The sequence below is a fragment of the Pezoporus flaviventris genome, unplaced genomic scaffold, assembly GCF_033815535.1.
Source record: "Pezoporus flaviventris isolate CSIRO_AGI_PZ_B2104156 unplaced genomic scaffold, CSIRO_AGI_Pfla_v1 ptg000007l, whole genome shotgun sequence".
Taxonomy (NCBI): Eukaryota; Metazoa; Chordata; class Aves; order Psittaciformes; family Psittacidae; genus Pezoporus; species Pezoporus flaviventris.
In genome coordinates, this window is record NW_026892555.1 from 31560396 (window position 1) to 31583017 (window position 22622).

At 38.1% G+C, this 22622-nt stretch overlaps 1 protein-coding gene across 4 annotated transcripts in view; it reads right to left on the reverse strand.

Annotated features, from left to right (window-relative positions):
- Nucleotides 1–482: 482 nt before the first annotated feature.
- CRISPLD1 (cysteine rich secretory protein LCCL domain containing 1) overlaps nt 483–22622 on the reverse strand; it is a 41953-nt gene continuing 19813 nt past the window's right edge. For 2 of the 4 annotated variants that reach the window (XM_061448263.1, XM_061448266.1), the window contains 11 exons: nt 22337–22452; nt 21326–21426; nt 20033–20212; nt 19880–19940; nt 19688–19754; nt 15870–16000; nt 12048–12091; nt 11882–11954; nt 9774–9849; nt 3887–4017; nt 483–2030 (listed from right to left, as the gene is read on the reverse strand). In XM_061448263.1, the coding sequence (XP_061304247.1) occupies nt 1979–2030; nt 3887–4017; nt 9774–9849; nt 11882–11954; nt 12048–12091; nt 15870–16000; nt 19688–19754; nt 19880–19940; nt 20033–20212; nt 21326–21426; nt 22337–22452 (1032 nt within the window). In that variant the 3' untranslated portion in view covers nt 483–1978. Of the gene's footprint in view, nt 2031–3886; nt 4018–8212; nt 8529–9773; nt 9850–11881; nt 11955–12047; nt 12092–15869; nt 16001–19687; nt 19755–19879; nt 19941–20032; nt 20213–21325; nt 21427–22336; nt 22453–22622 lie in introns of those variants that run through there. The other 2 variants (XM_061448264.1, XM_061448265.1) reach the window with 2 other exon arrangements.

The window sequence follows — 22622 nt, forward strand, 5'->3', positions numbered from 1 at the left end:
TTCTCCCTCATCAATTAAACAGATTTCCCACATGGAACCCTCAAGCTGACCATGACTCTTATGAAGCAAAAAAAGCATGTGTAATATAAAAATCTGCTTGTTACCAACAAATGTAGCTAGGAATGTTTGCACACCACAACAGGAAAGAGCTGGACAGAATAAAAGGTGGTGAATTTTTTTATAATCACTTATGACACAGCATTAAATATCCCATTAAAATGAGATAGCAATCTGCTCCTAAAGAACTTTGTCAGCACTTGAAAAAAAATGAGCAGAAGATTTATCCATGAAAACCCCAATGTAATTAATGGAAGTTATGTGTCTAAATTGCCTTTACAGCTTTTAGAACCTCAGATTATGTCTACGGGTTGGTCCTACACTTGCAATGTTTAGGTCAGAAAAAGCAGATTTTGGATGCCTGTTACTTTTGTCTTATTGAGGCAGGACAAATAATTAAAAAATAAATGCTGTCAAAGGTACTCTTACTATGTAAATTAATTTTATTCAAAACAGATTCAAAAACCTGACAAAGCTTGCCTAACTACATGAGGTAGTACATGTAGCAAAACAGAAGGCAGAATATAGTATTCTGAAATATGAAGAATATGAATAAGTTCACAAGTTTGAAGGAAATAAATTCAACAACAGAAACAAAATATACCAAAAATAAAGTTTAACAGCTTTTCAGTTTTAAAGCACCAATACACTTTTCATAGAAAGAAACATAGTATCATCACTACATGTTCTTCATATACCATAATATGGTAAAATTAATGCACAGGGCTGTTCACCATAAATGAATTTTTTTAAATGATGAAGCAAATGACATAATAGTCACTGGGCTCCATACCACTATACTTCCTGGCCTGCAGGAGTATGTGACAGGTCATAAGGAGCAAGACTAGCCTTTGTTTTTTGAACATTTACCCTCATATTAATGTACAGTATATGGATACCATGCACAGCTTAAGGTTTCAAGTGTGCAATTTTTATGTGTACAATTCTACGTTTTTGCTGAAAACCAATTTAGGTAAATTAAAGGAATCACATGGCAAAAATAAATCATGTATATGTGCAGAACTGCATTGCAGAACGGATGGCTTATTCCTTAATTTCAGGTTACTCAGGATGAAAATTTCCTCAGATCTTTCAAGGTTATGCATATCTATCTCTCACTTTCCCATTCCAAGACAGATATGTGAAGGACTGGGCTATAATGAATCGGTTATTCAAACTCAGAGCTCAGCAGCATCAAATAGACATTTACTAACATATTTAAGAAATAATAAACATGAATGACCCAGTCTAATGAAAATATTTTTGTGCGAAACATGCTAATATGACCCAGGACTTCCCTATATTTTATATTTTCCATTTTATTTCAAAATAGGTGTTTGTACTTGTTATGATTAGTGTGAAACTGAAAACAGTCTATCTCCTCATTTGTGCTTGTGTGGCTAATGATATTGTAAATCATCAAAAAGTTATATATAAATTTATTTTACTTTGAGGCATGATTTATTTTATAGAATTATTTGGATGGCTTCATTTATGTACATTGGAAATAAAAATTCAGACCTCCCTATGGTATAGCTTTAAGGTTATTGTTAGTGGCATATATAAAGCACCATAGAAAATATATTCAGATGAAGAAAACAAAGGACATTTGTGAGTTACAAATTAACTGTATAGGAGTAACTGCTAAGAAAATATAGCAATTTTTAACACAGGATTCAAAATATTGTTATATATCATTATAGATTTTCAAATGAATTCTTCTCCCATGTTTACTTTTACAGATTTTTTTCATTAAGATATATATATGTAATTTAAACTTTTTGGTGGAAAGCAGTATACAACTTCTGTACAATAATGTTACAGCTTTATACAAGTTTTAGGAATGATAAGAAATGGCCTTCATTGTTCTCTTCTAAGTGCTCCATTTTCACTTGCCTGTTTCACATTTTACTTGCCAGACTCAAACAACAGCAAATACTCTGAATGCCTTGCTTCCTGGAGGATTCTGTAAACTGAAACATAAAAACATGCCTGATGTTATTTTTAAGACTGCAACACTCCAATGACATTTCTTTTTAATTGTTAAAGACAATTCTAGAATCCTGCGACTCTTCTTGTGACTACTCATAACCTCAGCTAAGAATTTTTTTTTTAAATATTACAAATACAAAGAATTTTTTTTTTCAAGCAGTTTATTATAAACAAGTAACAGCATAAAAAAATTCAAGCGATCCTTTATGATGAGAGATTCTTATTTAAAGAATAATGCTCTTTAAAACAAACTACTAAAAAAAAATTTTTAGGAAGAAGAGAAATCATCCATCTTTATAATCACTATTCTAATAATTATATTCAGAGAGAACTTGCAGACCTAAAAAAATCACTTGTTAGTTGCTTATATGATGAATAGATTTCTATAAGGAATTGATATTTTACAAAAACAAGAAAATTTCTTCTGAATGAATATCTGATTTCACAAGGAATGAAACTAAAGTACTCAACTACAATGAAATTTCGTTAGAATAAATATTTTTTTGTCTTACATACTGAACTAATATATCACATTTAATGGTGCCATTGTTTTCTCTTTTGCAAACTGTCTGAGGCATACCTGGGAACAAAAGGGAAATGGAGGTGAAAGTAAGGAAGGGCACAATGAAACAGGTTGACTGCAAGGGCATTAGATCAACCCATCATCTGAAACTTGCATGAGACTATTTCCTAAATTGCTGATGTTCCTAACTTTAACGAAATACTAAAGTACAATTAAGGATTAAATTTGCATCTCTTTTCCTGCCTACATCTCTACTCAATGAGGAGATTAATATGGAGAACAAAAGTGTCACTAAGGAAGCTCTCTTTCTGAGGTAACTGGAGGGTCACTGGGAAGGGTCAAAGAATATGTAAATTAAGTCATTCACTAAGCAAAGGAAATCTATATTTCAGAAGTTTCCAGGCTTGTTGAAAGTTTTGAGGGAAAGAGGCAACACATTCTCCCACCTCCAATTAAAAATAAGAAAAAAATACTCTTTCCCTACTTTCAAGTTCTTTACAGAAACTTTTTGAGGTTTCTTCCCACTCAAGTTTCTTGGAAAGCCTACAGTTTTAGAAGCAACAATCACTCCCAGTTTCACAGGACTAAAAGACTGGTGCAAGAGGGATTTTTTTTTAATGTAATTTCTCTTTCTTCCTTTACAACCAGAAGAACTCTTTCAGGGATTAAATTTAGCCTGCAGCATGCACCATTCATTATCATCAGAGAATGAAATACACAGCAGCATCTCCATGTCTTTCAGAAAAACAGTTAAAAATAGTCAAACCATTAAAAAAAAAAAAGTTTTAATGATAGTGAATGTCGTAGTGAATTATAATGGTTTTTAATATTTATTTATGATTCAGGCCCACTAATTCAATACCATGTAAATTAGTAATGAATTTCATCATGAACCTGCATTAGCTATTAGTAACTATCTCTTGCAGATCCTCTAACTTGGACAGAATAAATAACCAATGTTAATTTAAAAAACATCCCAAAGAAAGCAAAGGCAATTTTCTTATCAAATATGTTAGCTGCAACAGAACCAGTAAAGTAAACAAGAGAGTTATTTTATTTCATAAGCAGCTTTCTAGGGTAATGATTTATGAGCTTAGAGGAGGCAGGCAGCTCTATTACCACAGCTTCTCCAAAGTCACCACAGCTGTTACACAAGCTCTGTAAATCTCCCATGTTGGCCTATTTATTTGTTTTCTAGCACTGCCCCAGGTACAAGTTTTCTAGCACTGCCCAGGTACAAACAGACACAAAGCAAGACTGTAAATCTTACTGAGGTGAAGATTAAAGTGTAATCTTTGAAACTGGGCGCTTTACCTTTCTGAATATATCCCGTTTTGAAAGGAAGCGATGTACACCTTTCTTTTGTCGACTGGCATAACATCAACATAACCACCCTGGTTGCGGACTACACCAGCATGTACCGCTGCCCGGCAGATACTGGATATCTAAGAAAGAATGAGGAGGAGATTAGTTTTTATTCATCCTTTTATTTTAAAATTGTTTAGAAGAAACAAGTAAAGGCATTTAAACCAAATTCTAGGAAACATAGAATAATTATATTTATTGCATGATTGGTTTTATTCATCTTACAGTATTTAGACTCATTTCATAGGAAATAGGCCACTTTATAGGAATACAGACATTGTCTCTTCAAAGATCTCCCACAGCATGACCTCAAAAATCATTTATTTCAGACTATTTCAGTTCAAAGATCAGGGACATGTCTGAATTCTTGAGCCTTTCGAATGAAAGGCTCTATCAGCCTTCACTTCAACAGCAGAGATGTAGTGAACTCCAAACCTTAGTCAATTGTTATAGAACAGGAGATTCAGTTTAATCCCCAGCCAAAGCTGAACAGGGGAGCTGCAGAATAGCAAAGGCACATGCAGTTATGTGTTTCTAGAAGGATGTCCTACCCCAAAGGTGAGGGATTGACTGAAATAATTCCTTCTTTAAGTACAAAACCTTTACCAGCAGTGAAATGATCCATATTCAAAGCCAGGCATAGACCCAGGCATATCTTACCCAGGCAGAGAAAAGTACTAAAAGCATATTAGATTAAAAGTATAATGTGAGCATCAAACAGAAGATAGAGGCCTAAAATCATTCCTTAGCTAAACCAGTTGATTAATGACCAACTAACGGCTTTAGCTCCTCAAGACTGCGTGAGGAAATAGGAGGCGAAGACTCCAACTGCTTCAAAAGATTTTTTAAATCAGGGCCTAATTCCATAAACTTTATGCAGGCAAGATTACATAGCACTTTTGTGCACCAGACTTGAAAACAAAAATCCAGGTTGCAAACACAGATGCAGCACCAGTGAAGGAGGAGGAGTTGGTGTGTGAACTATTACAGGAGCTTGACCCCTACAAATTGACAGGCCTTGACAACATCCATCCAAGGGTGTTAAGAGAGCTGGCTACTGTCATTGCAAAGCCGCTTTCCTTATCTTTGGGAAATTCTAGAGATTGGGGGACATCCCAGAAGACTGAAAGAAGGCTCATGTCACCCCATCCACAAGAAGAGCTTAAAGGAGGATCCAGGAAATTACAGGCACATCAGTCTTACTTCAGTTCCTGAGAAATATATGGAACGAATCCTCCTGGGGGCTATCACAAGTCAAAGGAAGGTCATGACTGGGAAAAGCCAGTAGAGATTCACCAAGGGAAAATCATGCTCAGCAAACCTGACCACCTTCTGTGACAAAGTAACCTGCTCAGCTGATGCTGGGCAAGCGCTGGACGTTGTCTACCTGGATTTCTTCAAGGCTCTCAACAGTTTCCCAAAGCCTACTCCTAGAGAAACTGATGCATCATAGTCTAGACAAGTGGTCTGTGCAGTAGGTGATGAACTGGCTGACAAGTCATACTCGGAGGGTAGTGCTGAATAGCTCCTTTGTAACTGGGAAGTTGCTACTAGTGCGATGCCCTAGGGATCAGTATTGGGCCCAGCACTATTTAGTATAAGTGATCTGGATGATGTGATGAAATGTACCCTAATGGAGTTTGCCAATGGTATCAAACTGAGTGGAAAGTGGATACCCTGGAAAGGAGAGCCACCCTGCAGGATGACCTGGATAGGCAGGAAGAGTGGACTAACCAGAACCTTATGAATTTCAACAAGTGTAAGGTCTTGCACTTGGGAAAACACAATCCAGGAATGCAGCACAGGCTGTGATCTATGAGGCTGGGGAGCAGCTCTGTGGAAAGAGGATCCCAGGGGACAGCAAGCTCAATTTGAGTAAACAGTGTGCAGCTGCAGCAAAGAAATCCAACAGGATGCTGGGTTACATCAACAAGTGTATCACCTTGTGTAATCAAATTCTAGTACAAGGTTATCCCACTGTACTTGGCTCTTGTCAGGCCATAGCTGGAATACTGTGTTTAGTTTAGTTCCCGCTATACAAAAAGCTGTGGACAGGCTGGAGAGGGTCCAGAGAATGCCCACAAAGATGACCAAAGGACTGGCAAGGCTGCTATATGAGGAAAGGTTGAGAGAACTGCGTTTGTTCAGCCTGGGGAAAAGAAGACACAGGGGAGATCTTATCACCATGCTCCAATACTTAAATGGCATTTAAAGGGCACATCAAGGATGGAGAGTCCCTTTTTAAAAGGTCTCAAATGGAAAAGATGAGGAGTAATGGTCACAAATTACTGCTGGGGAGATTCCAACTGGACACAAAAGGAACATTTTTCACATTAAGAAAAATCAGCCATTAGAATAATTTCCCAAGGGAAGTGCCAGATTCACCAACATTAGACACTTGCAAGATTCAGCTGTGCCAGGTGCTGGGCCACCGTGCTTTTGCCAAGAAAGGTTGGAAGAGACGATCCTTGAGGTCCCCTTCCAATGTGATGTTCTATGATTCTATGAAAATTCCCTGTGAAGTTAACAGCAGTTTCACCTCAGTGAAACCTACATTCTCTGGCCGCTAATTCCTCTCATGATCCTATGCAGCATAAATAATATCCAACAAAGGATTGCTCAGTAACAAACTTGATAATGTTAATTTAAATAATTGACTTAAACTTGCAGTCCTCTACTACTCTTTGAGCATTTTAAAAGATGCCAGAAGAATGAAACTTCTTAGGTACTCCAGAATGCAGGTCCCAATCTTCAAGACACAGCACAGCAAAGTGTAGTTACAGTTACAGTGAATCTGCAATTCAAGCCAAGTTGTTTTGTGGAAAAAAGTCTTCACTGCAATAGATGGCTCCACGACTAACCTTAAAAATGTAGTCAATATAAATATCAATAGCTGGTCACACAGACCACTATTCAAACAATAATTGCATTTATTTGATGCTATATATGCATTTCGCGATGCTATATAAAATCAGGAATTTAAAATAGCAATGTTTTTCCTACTCTCATTCCAAGCACAGAACTTGCCAGTTCCACTGTTAAACAGTTTGTCTTTTAATGTTACAATAGTTCTAGGAGTAAAGATTTGAAATTGTTTATACAAAGAACCTTTTACAAAGACACCTTGGTTTTTCTTTTCACACTGCTGGCTGCAGGTTTGAACATGCCAGAAGGGATGCCATTTACGTTCCTCTGTACTTTCCCTCCTCCTCCCAAGTCTGCAAGACTCCCTGTGTACCAGTAGTTGTCTTATTTTTAGGATTATAGCATTCTTTATGTACGTATACTATGGGAGTTACTAAAGATAATATTGATCATGAGCAATTTCAAATATACAAGGGGAAAATGGCCTCTACAATACAGGATTATAGTCTAAAGAAACAAAAGGTGAAGTTTATAAGCAATTAACTACTAGTGAAGAACTAGGAGAACACTATTAATTACTAGTAATATAATATAGTAGCAACTTCATTTTCAGTTCACACTCGAGATACGAAAAAGACAGAGGCATCATTGGGGAAAAGAAAGATCACTACTGATAAATCAGAGGAAAACCCTTCTCAGGAACAGGGAGGAAAAGAAGTCACTGCAAAATATGAAATCAGTTTAAGAATGAATGCCTGATCAGATCAAAGCCAGAAAAGGAAAGGTTAAACTGGATTCTTATGAATGAGTGCTACAAAAATGGGTTTGTAAACTTATCTTTTTGCACTAGTGACATCTATTAATGTTATTTGCTTTTTCCTCAGTATCTCTGCAAAATCTTCATATACTGAATGCAAGTAGCCTAAGCTAGTAAAAGCTAGTAAAAAGAAATGGTCATGTACATATATGCACACATGCATACATACATACATTTAATATACATATGCATTTTTGAAACAAAAGAATTTGTAGGAATGTCACAAAAAAATCCCATCTGTTTTGTGGACTCAATCCAGTAGATCACGGACTGCAATTTCAAACCCATTTTCTATGACGTGGGTAAATGAATTCTCTGTATGTATGAACAAAACTGACTTTGAATACAGGAAAAAATGAAGAAGAGGACACATATTGAACAAATATTCTCTGTAAGTACTTTACCTGAAACTAGTTCAGTAACTAACACATAACAATGCACAAAATACCCAGCCATATAGTGAAAATTTCAATTAGAGGTCTCTTAGTTTTAAAATAATTTAAATGTTAGCTACAAAGAAACATTGCAGAAAATTGCATAATGCTGATACCATCAATGGAAACTACTGTACTGATACAGGTAGGACACATCTGTCTACATCTGAGCTAGATGCCCTAGAACCCTTCTGTAGGAAATGTAGAGGAATAGACATCTCTGTTAGGCAATTCACTTCATACTGAAGCAGACACTCTGAAAAGCCAAATGAATCCTGAGCTGCAGCTGCCTTTATCTCCTTTACCACTATCCTGTATGTACTGCAAGCTACTGTCAGTATAACTTAGACAGGCACCACCAATGTAGCAACCTACCCTTGACAGCATCTGAAGTCGGTAAGCTGAGTCCCATCCCTGTTTTTTTACCTGTATTTATGTCCATTTTTTCCTAAAAGCAGTATGGCTGCACACATTACTATACAATGGAGATGAATAATGAGATAGTACATCTATAATTATTTTAAAGCATAATATAATGAAAGTCATATGAGACTTCTCAAACCAGGGCAAATATATATTCTGTATGTATTCTGTATCTGTTCTCTTCTGTAAGTTAAACAGAAATGAGTCATCTTTCCCCTACAACAAAATCTTTTCTAACTCACTAGGAAACCTTGGCTGTAGCCTTTGATTGCAACCACAGAACTGAAAGAAAACAATCTTCCACAAAATGGGCTTTCATTTGAATCTGTTTTCATTGCCTCTCTTATTCACATTAAGGACCAAGTTCCACATGCACAAATCAATTATATTCCTGAACTGGAAGTACTTCTGAAACATTTAACAATATTTATGGACAAGAATGTTTTCAGGACAAGCTACCCAGGTAATCCAACAGACATCAGTTAATTTCAAAATAATGGTGAATAAATATTTGCAGATTATTTTTATACATTTTAAAGTGATGGAAAGTAGAGAAAATAATTGTCTGACCCTGCTGGTCACTATGACAGTTAAAAGACAGTTAAAACATACAATGTACTAACAAAAAAGTAAACTGTGCTCTCTGCCACTGCATCCTGGCTTCTCCATAGAGAGATGACATAGGAGAGGCATAAAAAAGAATTCTCCCTTCATTCTTTCTACCCACTTCAGAACTAAACACAGAAAGGAAAGGAGAAGAAAGTTGACTAGTAGACAGAATGACAAAAAACACCAAACCAAAAACCAAAAAACCCAGTATTAGTCTGCTAAAATAATATGACAGTGTGAGATACTACCACAAATATATCAAAATCCTACTGCAAGTATTTAGCTATCTGCACAGTTAAGAAATATCCAAAATAATGAGATGTAGACATTTATTCTCAGATATATTTGTTTTTTTGTTACTTTAATCTGACAGAAGTTATGGTTGCATTAGGGTCTAAAGAGCAAAAGTTTAAATGAGTATACACTGCCTATACTGAACAAGTTCAAAATATAGGTCCGGAGACTACTGAAGTCTACACTGAGTTTTCAAGTAACTTCCTGCATCTTCAGCAGCTCAGTACTAAGTTAAAAGAGAGCCTTTGAAAAAGAATTTTTGAAAAGACTGTGTAAAAAATGAGGATATAGAGGAGAACCAAGTATCTGTATTAAATCTTATTATCTTTACATTATAGCTTTTCATAGGGTTTTATATTTTATTACATACTACAGTGTAACTCACTATACTTACATCAGAATAAATTCGTGTTCCAATTACACGAGCATAATGTGGATTTGCCTGCATACAGTTGCGAGGACAATACACCCTGGAATATCAAAAATAAACCACACACAGTTAGAAAGAATGATATCAGAATACTACTGCATCATATTTAACATCAGCATTATTGAGTATAAACCTAGTTGATGCATACCCCTTTCCTGGGGGTATCTTAGAAGTCTTTTTCAATCTAGCTGATTCTGTGGCTCTACCTATATGGGTCTACGGCAATACTAAAAGGCTGTTAGCTTTCAAGGTTTTGACAATACAGGTGAAAGCATTGCTGATGTAAGTTGTAGTTTGTAATGAACTGCTTGAAAACATATTCCTGTTTTCGGACATGTCTGGTTTTCTTCCCTTTTGATAAGCAGATCGTGTTCAACATATGTGAGGCCAGCAGAAAAGCCAGTGAGAAGAAAGGCTCTTCCCTTTTATATTATTGTTTCTACAGCATCCTATATAAATTGTACATATGCATACCTTCTCAGGAGAGGCAGATCTGAATGAGGACCCGCTATGATGCTGATGTGGTGATGAAAGACAATTTAGGAACTAAAAATGAGGGTCAGCACTTGGTATCTGTGGCTAAACTGAAAAACTCTGGAAAGTAATGAGATTCCTGGCTGATTCTAGGATATCAGAAAGCTATTGAAAAAAAAAACAAACCTGTCTTTAGTCAACTGCATATTGTTAACCTTTCAGAAAACTGTGATGCATGCCTGATACAGCTCCAAAATGCACAGTAAAACCATGTGAAAGGATAACAGTAGTATAGAAGGCATCCAACATCTTATTTGGTAATTCCAATATTGCTCCAAGGAACAAGTCAGCTCTAGGTCTACTCTGAGCTGTTTCATTTGAAAAATGGGTCATGCAGCTAGGAAAAAGATTTTTGTCTGAGGAAGCAAGATGTCAGAGGATTTTTGAAGGCCTGCTGATTTATGATTAAGGCATGAGAGGGAAAAATGAGGTTGTGCAATTAATGCCATAGCTGATTACTGCTTGAAACACCAGAGACTATGTTTTCAGAATTAACTTAAGGGCATTCACAGAATCTTGAATGAACTACTGTTGCTATCAAATTCCTTCAGCTGATGCATCAGAATTAGTAATTTTTAACCTTATTTTTATTTTCAGATTTTCTTAAAGGCAGACTTTATATTTCCCTTAGTTAAGCTAGTTTTAGCTTTTAATGAAGAAAAAAAGATCTAAGCATGAGATTGTACCCATCCATTCCTGCATTTCACTCCTTAGCTTACTTCTCCATATCTTCCAGCAAAAAAGCTAGGAGTCATAGTCAAGCACCAAACAAGTCCATGGACTCAAGTGCTACATGAAGGATGTTTTCCTAGCAGTTCTGGCTTTGTACTTGCTTCCTGTATTGGCTGTAGAATTGCTATGAAAGTAATCCTGTGGATATCTCCAGCTTAGCTTGCGGCAAATCATGCTATAGTGTATTTACCTTTGACTCATCTATGGTTTTTTGAACTGTTACTGATTTCCTTCCTCCAGATATTATGGCACAGGCTTCTTTCAAAGAGTTAAAATGCAGGCTTTAAAGAAATGGCACATCTATTTAAAGATGTTAACTGACTTGCAGACCACACCTTACCTTAAATATATATACTTCACATTTTCTGCTCTATCCTTCAGAACTCCCAAACAAATGGATAACTTCTATGGTAAATACCTGTACCATATCTTTTTATTTTATTGGTTTTACAGACGAGCAAACTGAAACAAAGGGTATTTTTCCTAATATGCACAGATATAATAGTGGACAATGAAATACAAAAAGGAATTTTTCTGTGCAGTCTGTAGTCTTACCAACGATGATTTCACTAAGATTTGCCAAGGGATATTTATGGGTAAAAGAGATTCTCCAAATACAAAAGCCTGTAGATCACCTGTACCTACCTGGCCTTCTGTTTAGACCAAAGAACAAAATATCAGTAAACCATTTTTGGCTTCACTTTAACAGCTACTGTTCCCACCTTTATCAATGAAAACTATAGATAATAAGAAACTGATAGAAAATATGTCAGCACTTTATATTAATAAAAATCAAAGAATTTCACCTTGGACAGTGTGAGGCTGGTTTTTGAAATGGGCATAGTTGTTCCACTGTTGTTTCACAGGTGATAGCTTGAACTGAAGAAAATAAAACAGAAACAAATAAATGTGTGCTATTTAGAAAAAACATAACTCAAAGTAGTACTGAGTTTATAACAAATAAATGCTAACCTGTTACTTTAGAGACAGTGAAGGAGTTAGCAGACTGATATTTTCTGAAGAAGAAAAAATAGAAATAGTCAATAAATAACATATCTCATTGATTTCTTTAAATAGAAAAATTTTGATTAGAGAATCTAAAAATCAATTCAAGACACTGTTCCAAATAAGTTTTACTCACTGCAGTCCCTCTCACCCGTTGTGAATCTATTTATTGCAATGACACATTTACTTTGTACTCCCAGTGAATCTGAAAACCAGGAATGCATGTTAAAGTCTTTCAGTAATTGAATCTGCTAAGAGATTAAGTGTGCAAGGAACAAATTATGCAATTTATTTGTCCTTCAAAATGTAGCAACCAAAATCTGTGATTGGTCAGAAGCATCCATCTATCAGAAGAGATCACTCACTTCTCCCTAAAGGTACATTCTTACCAACAGCTCCAACACTTAACACAGTTTCTCATAGCAGTCTTCTTGGAAAAAATAATGAAATTTTACTTTTGGATCCTGTGACTATGGTAAATTTTCACCAGTATCATGAAAACCCCAGTATAACAGTATCTACAGAGGGCCTACAAGAGGGATTTTTTACAAGGGCATGCGGTGATAGAACAAGGAGTAATGACTTTAAACTGAATGATGGTGGTTTTATATTTGAATTAAGGAAGAAATTCTTTACTGTGATGGTGGTGAGGCCCTGGCACAGGTTGCCCAGAGAAGCTGTGGCTGCCCCATCCCTGGCGGCATTCAAGGCCAGGCTGGACAGGGCTTTGAGCAACCTGGTCTAGTGGAAGGTGTCTCTGCCCATGGCAGGGGAGCTGGAACTAAATGATCATTAAGGTCCTTTCCAACCCAAACCATTCCATGATTCTATGATAACATACAAAAGTCTGTTTTTCTCAGTAATTACGTGGTACCTGGATGTATCTGTTTCCTGTATACTCTTTCTGTTGTGAGAATTTATGAACACTTCCATTTCACACCTCCTCTTATGTTTTCCTCCTCTTTTGCTCCCCTTTTAGCCATTGGATATGCCTCTGATTCTAGTATTTTTCATATGTAACAAGGAAGCTGGTGCCGCTTTTGGTACTCACAAAGTCACTGATTATTAAAAAAAAACCAAACAAACCAAATCAACCAATCAAAAAAAACAAAAAAACAAAAAAACAAAAAAACAACCCCCTCCCCCCCCCCCCCCCAAAAAAAAAACCACAAAACCCCAAGGAAATTATTCCCTATCCACCTTTGCAGCAAATTCTAGACATGTGCTCCACAGCATGGTGATTTGCTTTCAGAAACTGTTTGCTTGCATTGGTTTATTTAGTTGCATGGTCCACCAATTTCATATTTGCTCATTTAGTGGCTTCCAATTTGCTTTCACTGAGTTAGCTCAAATTTCTGTTGCCCTTGCATTGTCAAACAGTGATTCTATCTTTGATTAGCTTGTTGAAATACTATTAAAAATGGTATCCTGTACTATGAAAATGCAACAGTTGAACAAAAATCTGTATTAGCAATCCGGATCTTAAATCAAAGGAGCTGAAGATTAGGAGATCTGTTTTATGTTGCACTGGTATTACATATTCTGTCTTTCTGTTATGCAATATGCATTACTCATTGAATTGATATGTAGTTTATGCATGGCTCCATCTAGAGACACTAGTGAGAGCCCGCTAGATGCAAGGCATCCCCGGCCTTACTGATGGGCCTTTTGAAGGCTGAAACTTTGGTAAATCATCCTTATTTATCCCAAACCTTTGGCTTACAGATTGACTTATGAAACTGATGCCTGATCATAAAATGTTGTAAATTCACTCTAAAAGGTGATACGCTAAATACTATAGGACACTAATGAAGAATTATGTCGTCCTTGTGCACACATAGCAGCATGAGTTTCCTGAAATATGTTTATAGATAGGAAGGTACAGATTCGGTCCTTGAACAGTATTTTGTGTATGTCATCTATTTTTATTTTTTTTTTACAACATCCGAATCACAAAACAAAAACAGTAATGTTCAGCAATGACAAGATTATCCATGCCCATAGCAAATAAACTCAAGTGTTAATACCTTGTTCCGAGTTCTAGCTCTCAGAGGATAGGTGCTAAATATACTCTGTAGACCAAACACTCAATACAGTTTTGCTTCATAAGTCATAGAAATACAGAGATTTCAAGTGACAGGAAATCAATTCCTTCTAGCTTGATGATTTTCTACAGTTTAACTACTCCTACATTTGTTAGAAAGCTGGCTCCTAATATGTTAGTATTGATATAATGAAGATTTACTTCTCTTTTTTTCTCACAGCATTAAAAAAAAAAGAGAGATTTGTGTGTATCTTCATTTCTAGAGGAAGTAAATTAAACCACAGTCAGATCATCAGATGACCCAAAGAAACAGATCGAAATCAATGATTTAAGTGCTACCCAGGCAGCCCAAACTATAGGCCACTGAATTTAGTCTACCTGGTCAGTGTGTTTCTCTCTATCCTGGCTTAGGTAAATCTGTTGAAAAGAGAAATTTTGACAAGCATCTTAGTATGTGGCATTTGTTGTATGTGAGAGTACCGCCTCGAATGATTACGTATATCCTTACTCTTGGGTTCACACCTGAGCCAAATACATCAGCAAACTTATGTTTTCTCTTAGGTCAATATTACTCCTATATTAACTGTTATATACATACCATTATTACATACATACTAACAATAGACAGAAATAAGGACAGCAATGTACAGCTCTGCAGAACATATTAAAATATAGTGAAGTGTAATTTGCAAATCCTAATAATATCTTAGATTTAAACATACAAATAATGATGTTGTCCCATCACAGGATGATTACATATGGAAACAGCCAAGTATTCACTTCTAGACCCTTTTTCACTCGTTTTCCTTTTAGCATGTCAACAAGTATTTGGATCTGTTTCTGTACACCTGTCTTAAGGCAAGCACCTAAACAATATAGTACACCTCCAAATGAGGCTTCCACAGTATGCAGTATTATTTCACCACTGGCCTAAGCAGAAATTGTGCAAAATACTGGAGCATAATATGTAAATTGTGGAATTGTGATGCAACTATCAAACATATTGGAAGAGGTGTATTATCTACTTGGCTCATACTGTTCATATGCACGGTGCCCATGGTCCAACCTTGGAAATATTACCAGCTTTGTCCAAAACAAAGCCACTTCAGTGACAATAAAGAATCACAGAATAGTTAGAGTTGGAAAGGACCTTAAGATCATCTAGTTCCAACCCCACTGCCGTGGGCAGGGACACCTCACACTAGACCATGTCACCCAAGGCTCGGTCCAACCTGGCCTTGAACACTGCCAGCAATGGAGCTTTCACAACCTCCCTGAGCAACCCATTCCAGTGCCTCACCACCCTCACAGTAAAAAACTTCCTCCTTGTATCCAATCTAAACTTCCCCTGTGTAAGTTTTAACCCGTTAGGCCTTGTCGTATCACTACAGTCCCTAATGAAGAGTCCCCTGTTTTCTACAATAAATATATCACATAAAAAATCAATTAATTTAATCCTTCATATACTGAGAATATTTCTACAAATACTAACTTACTGCCCAAGTGATTTTGATAACCATTTCACCTTCTTTCATATCATGACTGCATCACTTTTCTGCCCATCATTAAACACTAGGCTGAAGTTTCAGAATGGATACAATACCTGCATATCCACATACCCTTTTACATCATTTTCATATTCTTTAGGATAAAGAGTATGAATAAAACGCTATTACTGTGAAATATTTTGCATGTAATACAAAAGAACAGGTGAAAAAATTTCCACACATTTTAAGAAAACTTACCCAATTGACTGAATGCCATTTCTGTAAGACTTGATAAAGTAATTTTTCCTTCCTTGCCTAGTGACATCAACCCAACCACCTTCATTATCTAGGATGCCATAATGTATGGCAGCTTTGCAAATACTGGATTGCTGAAAAACAGAGCAAGAAAAGCAGTTCCATGTCAGACAAAGCCACTATTTTACTTTGAAATTTCTTTGTGAAAAAACAACCAACCAACCAAACCCCACCCCCACAAAAAAACAAAAACCCCACCAAAATCCTCCAGGGTTTAACTACAACATGTCATTAAAACCTTGGTAGATAGTCTAATAAGCTTGATACTGTCTATGTAGGTATTATTTCAGACGAAGAAAATACCACTTTGCCTTCACAGTATCACACACAGTATGCTAGAGATTGGAAGGGACCTCGAAAGATCATCTAGTCCAATCCCCCTGCCAGAGCAGGAACACCTAGATAATGTTACACAGGAATGTGTCCAGGCGGGTTTTGAATGTCTCCAGGGAAGGAGACTCCACAACCTCCCTGGGCAGCCTATTCCAGTGTTCCGTCACCCTCACTGAGAAGAAGTTTCTTCTCAAGTTTAAGTGGAACCTCTTGTGTTCCAGTTTGTACCCATTACCCCTTGTCCTATCATTGTTTGCCACTGAGTAGAGCCTGGCTCCATCCTCGTGACACTCCCCCTTTATATATTTATAGACACTTATAAGGTCACCCCTCAGTCTCCTCTTCTCCAAACTATAGGGATGCAGCTCCCTCAGTCTTTCCTCATAAGGGAGATGCTCCACTCCCTTAATCATCTTTGTTGCTCTGCGCTGGACTCTCTCCAGCAGCTCCCTGTCCTTCTTGAACTGAGGGGCCCAGAACTGGACACAATATTCCAGATGGGGTCTCATCAGGGCAGAGTAGAGGGGAAGGAGGACCTCTCTCGACCTACTAACCACCCCCTTCTAATACACCCCAGGATGCCATTGGCCTTCTTAGCCACAAGGGCACAGTGTTGGCTCATGGTCATCCTGTCGTCCACTAGGACCCCCAGGTCCCTCTCCCCTACACTGCTCTCTAACAGGTCGTTTCCCAACCTATCCTGGAACCTGGGGTTGTTCCTGCCCAGATGCAGGACTCTACACTTTCCCTTGTTAGATTTCATCAAGTTATTCCCTGCCCAACTCTCCAGCCTGTCCAGGTCTCGCTGGATGGCAGCACAGCCTTCTGGCGTGTCAGCCACTCCTCCCAGCTTAGTGTCATCAGCAAACTTGCTGATAGTACACTCAATTCCCTCGTCTAAATCATTGATGAATATATTAAATAATACCGGTCCCAGTACTGACCCTTGAGGCACTCCACTAGTTACAGGCCTCCAACTAGACTCAGCCCCAGAGACTACAACTCTCTGGCTTCTCTCCTTCAGCCAGTTCGCAGTCCACCTCACTACCTGATCATCCAGTCCACACTTCCTCAATTTAGCCGTGAGGATGCTGTGGGAGACTGTGTCAAATGCTTTGCTGAAGTCAAGGTAGACCACATCCACAGCTCTGCCATCATCCATCCACCGTGTTATTTCCTCATAAAAGGCTAAGAGATTGGTCAAACATGATTTCCCCCCGGTGAAGCCATGTTGACTGCCCCTCATAACCCTCTTATCCTTGATATGCCTTAAGATGGCACCAAGGATAAGGTGTTCCATCACTTTCCCAGGGATGGAGGTGAGGCTGACCGGTCTATAGTTACCCGGGTCCTCCTTCTTGCCCTTTTTGAAGACTGGAGTGACATTTGCTTTCCTCCAGTCCTCAGGCACCTCTCCCGTTTCCCAAGACTTGGTAAAGATGATGGAGAGTGGTCTAGCAATGACTTCCGCCAGTTCCCTCAGCACCCGTGGGTGCATCCCATCTGGACCCATGGATTTATGGATGTCCAGACTGCTCAACTGATCTCTAACCCATTCCTCATCGACTAAGGCAAACCGCTCCGTCGACCTGACTTCATCTAAGGTCTCAGGGGTACAGGGCTCTTCAGGACTGCCTGCAGCAGAGTAGACAGAGACAAAGAAGGCATTCAGTAACTCTGCCATCTCTGTATCTTCTGTCACCAGGGCACCCATCCCGTTCATCAGTGGGCCTACATTGCCTCTGGTGTTAGTTTTGTCTGCCATGTATTTGAAAAAGCTCTTTTTGCTGTCCTTGACCCTTCTTGCCAGGTTTAATTCTAAGGATGCCTTAGTCCTCCTAGCTGCCTTCCTACATCCTCTAGCAGCAGCCTTATATTCCTCCCAAGTGGCCAGCCCCTCCTTCCATGACCTGTAAACTCCCCTCTTCCACTTGAGCATACCCAGCAATTCCCTATTTAGCCACGCAGGTCCCCTGGCCCTCTTCCTTGACTTCCTACGTGTCGGGATGCTCCAATCTTGAGCATGGAAAAAGCAATCCTTGAATGTCAACCAACTATCTTGGGCCCCTTTACCTTCAAGCAGCCTTGCCCATGGGATTTCCCTAGCAATTGCTTGAAAAGGCCAAAGTTTGCCCTGCTAAAGTCCAGGGTTGCAATTCTACTTGGTATTCTACTAGTCCTACCACACAAGATCCTGAACTCCACCATCTCGTGGTCACTGCAACCAAGGCAGCCCTCAACCCTTACTGCTTCAACCAGATCCTCCTTGTTAGTGAGGATGAGATCCAGCAGCGCTCCTCTCCTGGTCGGCTCATCCACCATTTGCAGGAGAAGTTATCATCCATACACTGGAGGAACCTCCTGGACTGCGGCTGGGTTGCCGAGTGGTCCTTCCAGCAAACATCAGGGAAGTTAAAATCCCCCACGACGACCACAGCCTGTGACTGTGAGGCTGCTCTCAGCTGCCTGTAGAAGGCCTCGTCAACTTCCTCACCCTGATCCGGTGGTCTGTAACAGACACCTACAACAGTATCCCCCCTGCCAGCCTGCCCCTTAATTCTCACCCACAGACTCTCAACTCGCTCGTCATCTGTCCCTGGACAGAACTCGGTCCATTGTAGTTGCTCCCGCACATAAAGAGCAACCCCACCACCCCTCCTGGCTGGCCTGTCTTTCCTGAAAAGGACATAGCCCTCCATGACTATATTCCAGTCATGTGAGCTGTCCCACCACGTCTCTGTAATTGCCACCAGATCAGAGTCTCCTGACTTAACACAGGTTTCCAACTCCTCCTGCTTATTTCCCATGTTGCGCGCATTGGTGTACAGACATTTCAGGGAGCGAGCTAAGCACACCGATTTCACCCTAGGATTATAGGAGGCCTCCCAGTCTTCATTAATTCTGGAGTGCTGCCCCACTGGGGCAAGCCCAGCTACAACCCCATCCCCCTTTGAATCTAGTTTAAAGCTCTCCAGCCTTACTTGGGGACAAACTATACTAATTTCTGGCATACTTGTTCACAACAGCTATTACTTCCTACACTGTTTTTCTAGTTCTACAGAATAAATTATATATTTTCAGCTACCATTAAGCTTACACAAGTAGGCCTATCTTTCTTACTCAAATAATTTATATACCCATAAATTACTGCAGCACCTTCACATATTTACATGCAAATATGTAGACACAAAAATTCTACTTCTGTGCATGTATAAGAAGTATAAAGTATATTTGGACAATATACACAGAACAGCAGATGCAAACTTAGACCATCTGATATGATCTTAAACATCTGGTGTAGGCTTTTATTTTTGGTAAATATTGATTTCTTCAAAATCCATTTTTAATATGTTTTTAACCAGCATTCCAACAGAGAGATATTTCATTAAACATTCTACTGGTGCAGAATCTAATTTTAAAATATTTACCATTTCATAATGTACACTTCCAATAACTTTGGCTTTGCTATCCAAACAGCCAGCAGGACATTCGTACCTAAGAAAATAAAATACAACTTGGTCTAAAATCCTGGGATTACAAAAAGGGAAAATACTGCAGCTCATGAACAAATAGAGCCTTTCAAAATAATCTCAGAATGACAACTGTAAAATTTACCATACCTATTGCAAGTTGTTCCTTTGCACTGATCTCTTAGCCTTACTTCACATGAAACAATCTGAGCTAAAACAAGCAAAAAGCAATTTCACTGCAATGAATTTGGTACTATGTAATTCAAATCTGTTGACCGCTTGCAAATTGGGTAAATTCCTTACACATTTGCTGTGTGCTTATTACTTCATTTTTCTCACTGTCATCAGTGCCTGTGGAGCCTGAAGGTGAATGAGCTCTTGGCCAGCTTTGTGTTGTTGCATCCTGGGCTTTGGATCGCTGCCGTTCAATCTCATTGGTTTCCTCTTCTGGCTCTTGGGGAGAATAAGGCCTTTCTGAATCATCTGTTTCAGAAAACAGGAGAGAAAATAAAAAAATCTCAGGAAAAAAGAAACCAGTGTTTGTGGAATGTAAATCCCTTACCATGTTTTGGTAACATGGCTTTGTCCTCATAAAAAGGTGGATGAATAAAAGCAAGAAAGCAAGGAAAACTTTCCACTGCTTCATAATAAGACCTCAAAATTAATCATACATCTCAAGCATAAGACCTCAAAATTAATCATACATCTGAAGTATGTTTCTGATGTTAACAAAAGATAGATTTTTTATTTCTAGTACACACAGCACAACTGAAGTATGAAAATGCTCCTAACACTCCTGTTTTAGTATCTTTATGCCATCACAAAAACTAGAACAAATATGTCATCTCTATTATACAATCGTAAGAGTTCTATCAAGTTCATAGATAACTTGCAATTAAAGAAGCTGGTTTCATAAAAACATACATCTGAGAATTAAGCCTTCTATTCAAACATAATGAAAATAATTTTTAAATACTCATCACTGAGCAAAACCATAAGGAAGGTATTTTGTTACACGCATCCAGCTCTTATGGTCCATATGAACTTTCAAAATTTATTAAGAAGACCTGCCTAATTACTTGTACACAGGGTAAACAAATTAAAAAAAAAAGTAGCTTCATTATATTTTGTGTTTCAATCCTCTAAAGTATGAAAATTGCAAGAAGTTAATAACCATCCCAGCTGACATTTTAATTAGTAATATCTTCTAGGCTTGTTCTTGATATTCTTATAGTAATGCGCATGGCTACATGCCTGAGATAACATTTTCCTATAAACAAATGACTGCACAGGATCCCACTATAATTACAGATAGGCATACACATAGCAGAGACAGTCTACGTGTTTGTGTACTAAAAGCCCTCAATCAGCACTTAAATCATCAGGAGTTCAGCAAACTCCATTCCCTCTGGTGAGGCTCAGCCTCACAAATCATAATTACATGATCTCATTCAGCATAGAAAAAGTAGGCCCCTACCAGGTCTTTGGGAACATGCATAATATATTCTATTCCACTAGGGATAATGAGGAAAGAAGGCAAAATGAAAGTTGCATTTCTCTTCCCACTTATAGTTGTACTGTTGAAATAGAACATACCTTTGTAACAAAGATTTTCTCTGCAACCTCCTCCAAAACTAGGGGGACAAGCAGAACATGGGCGGCCAGGTTTATAAGGAGCATGACCCCACCAGTTACCCCTTTACACAAAAAATCATAAAAGAATAAATTAACAAAACATGGCTTAATAAATAAATAAATATATTAACATTAAACTGCATTTAGTATGTGGACAAATGATGAAAACCAGCAGACACTTAGCCTGTAACTTTGTTTTGATATTCCCAAGTAATAAGTGACAGTATAAGATGAAATGGCATCAAGCTGTACCAGGGGAGGTTTAGATTGAATATTAGGAAAAATTTCTTCACCGAAAGGGTTGTCAAGCATTGGAAGAGTCTGCCCAGGGAAGGGGTTGAGTTCCCATCCCCAGAGGTATTTAAAAGATGTGTAGCTGTGGCACTAAGTGACATTGTTCAGGGGCGGACTTGGCAGTGCTAGGTTTACAGTTGAACTTGTTGATCAGGAGGGTCTTTCCAACCTAAATGATTCTCTGATTCCCTGATTCTATACAAAATGCACATGAAGTAATTAAAAAGTCCATGCAGCAAAAACTGAAGTACTGCCATAAACTGCTGTTAAAATCTTTTTATTTATGCTGTTAAAATCTTTGGCATAGCACCTTAAGAGTAAACTCCCCAACTACACGAGCTCAGGCTCTGCTTTCCTAAAAGGAATATCCTATAGAATTTGATCTTAACCATGGGCTTCATGTTACACATTCCTTAAAGTCACACTGGGGAGATAGATACATTTATTTTTCAGACAAATATCACACTACAACAAAGATCTCTGATGTTGGATGCTAAAACACAGGCCAGAAAACTGAAAATCAGAGTATTTGTGCAGGCAAAAGCTGCATTTGGAAAAATGCTCTACTTTGTAAGAGCACAAAAAACAGAAAACCCAGACTGATTTCCTTTCAGATTTCCTGTATTATGGTAAAGTATCTTGCCCCCTCAAGATATTTTTGGGTGTCAGCCTACTTACTTAGGAGAGTAATTGCATACAAGATAGACTGCTTTTGGCCAAATCTGCCCCCAGATGTTCATGTTGTGACACAAATTAATTGCACAACCAATTCTGCTACTTGTAGCCCAAACAACCTATGGGAAAATGAAAGAGAAATAATTGTGAAAACCAAAGCTGATTAACACAAAATCAAAACTCTCAACTTCAACACATAAAACTCAAATCACAAAAGTGATGTTAAATTCAACTCTGTTATAAATGGGTTGAAGTGACCTAATTACAACTGTCAAAAGGCCATTCGGTT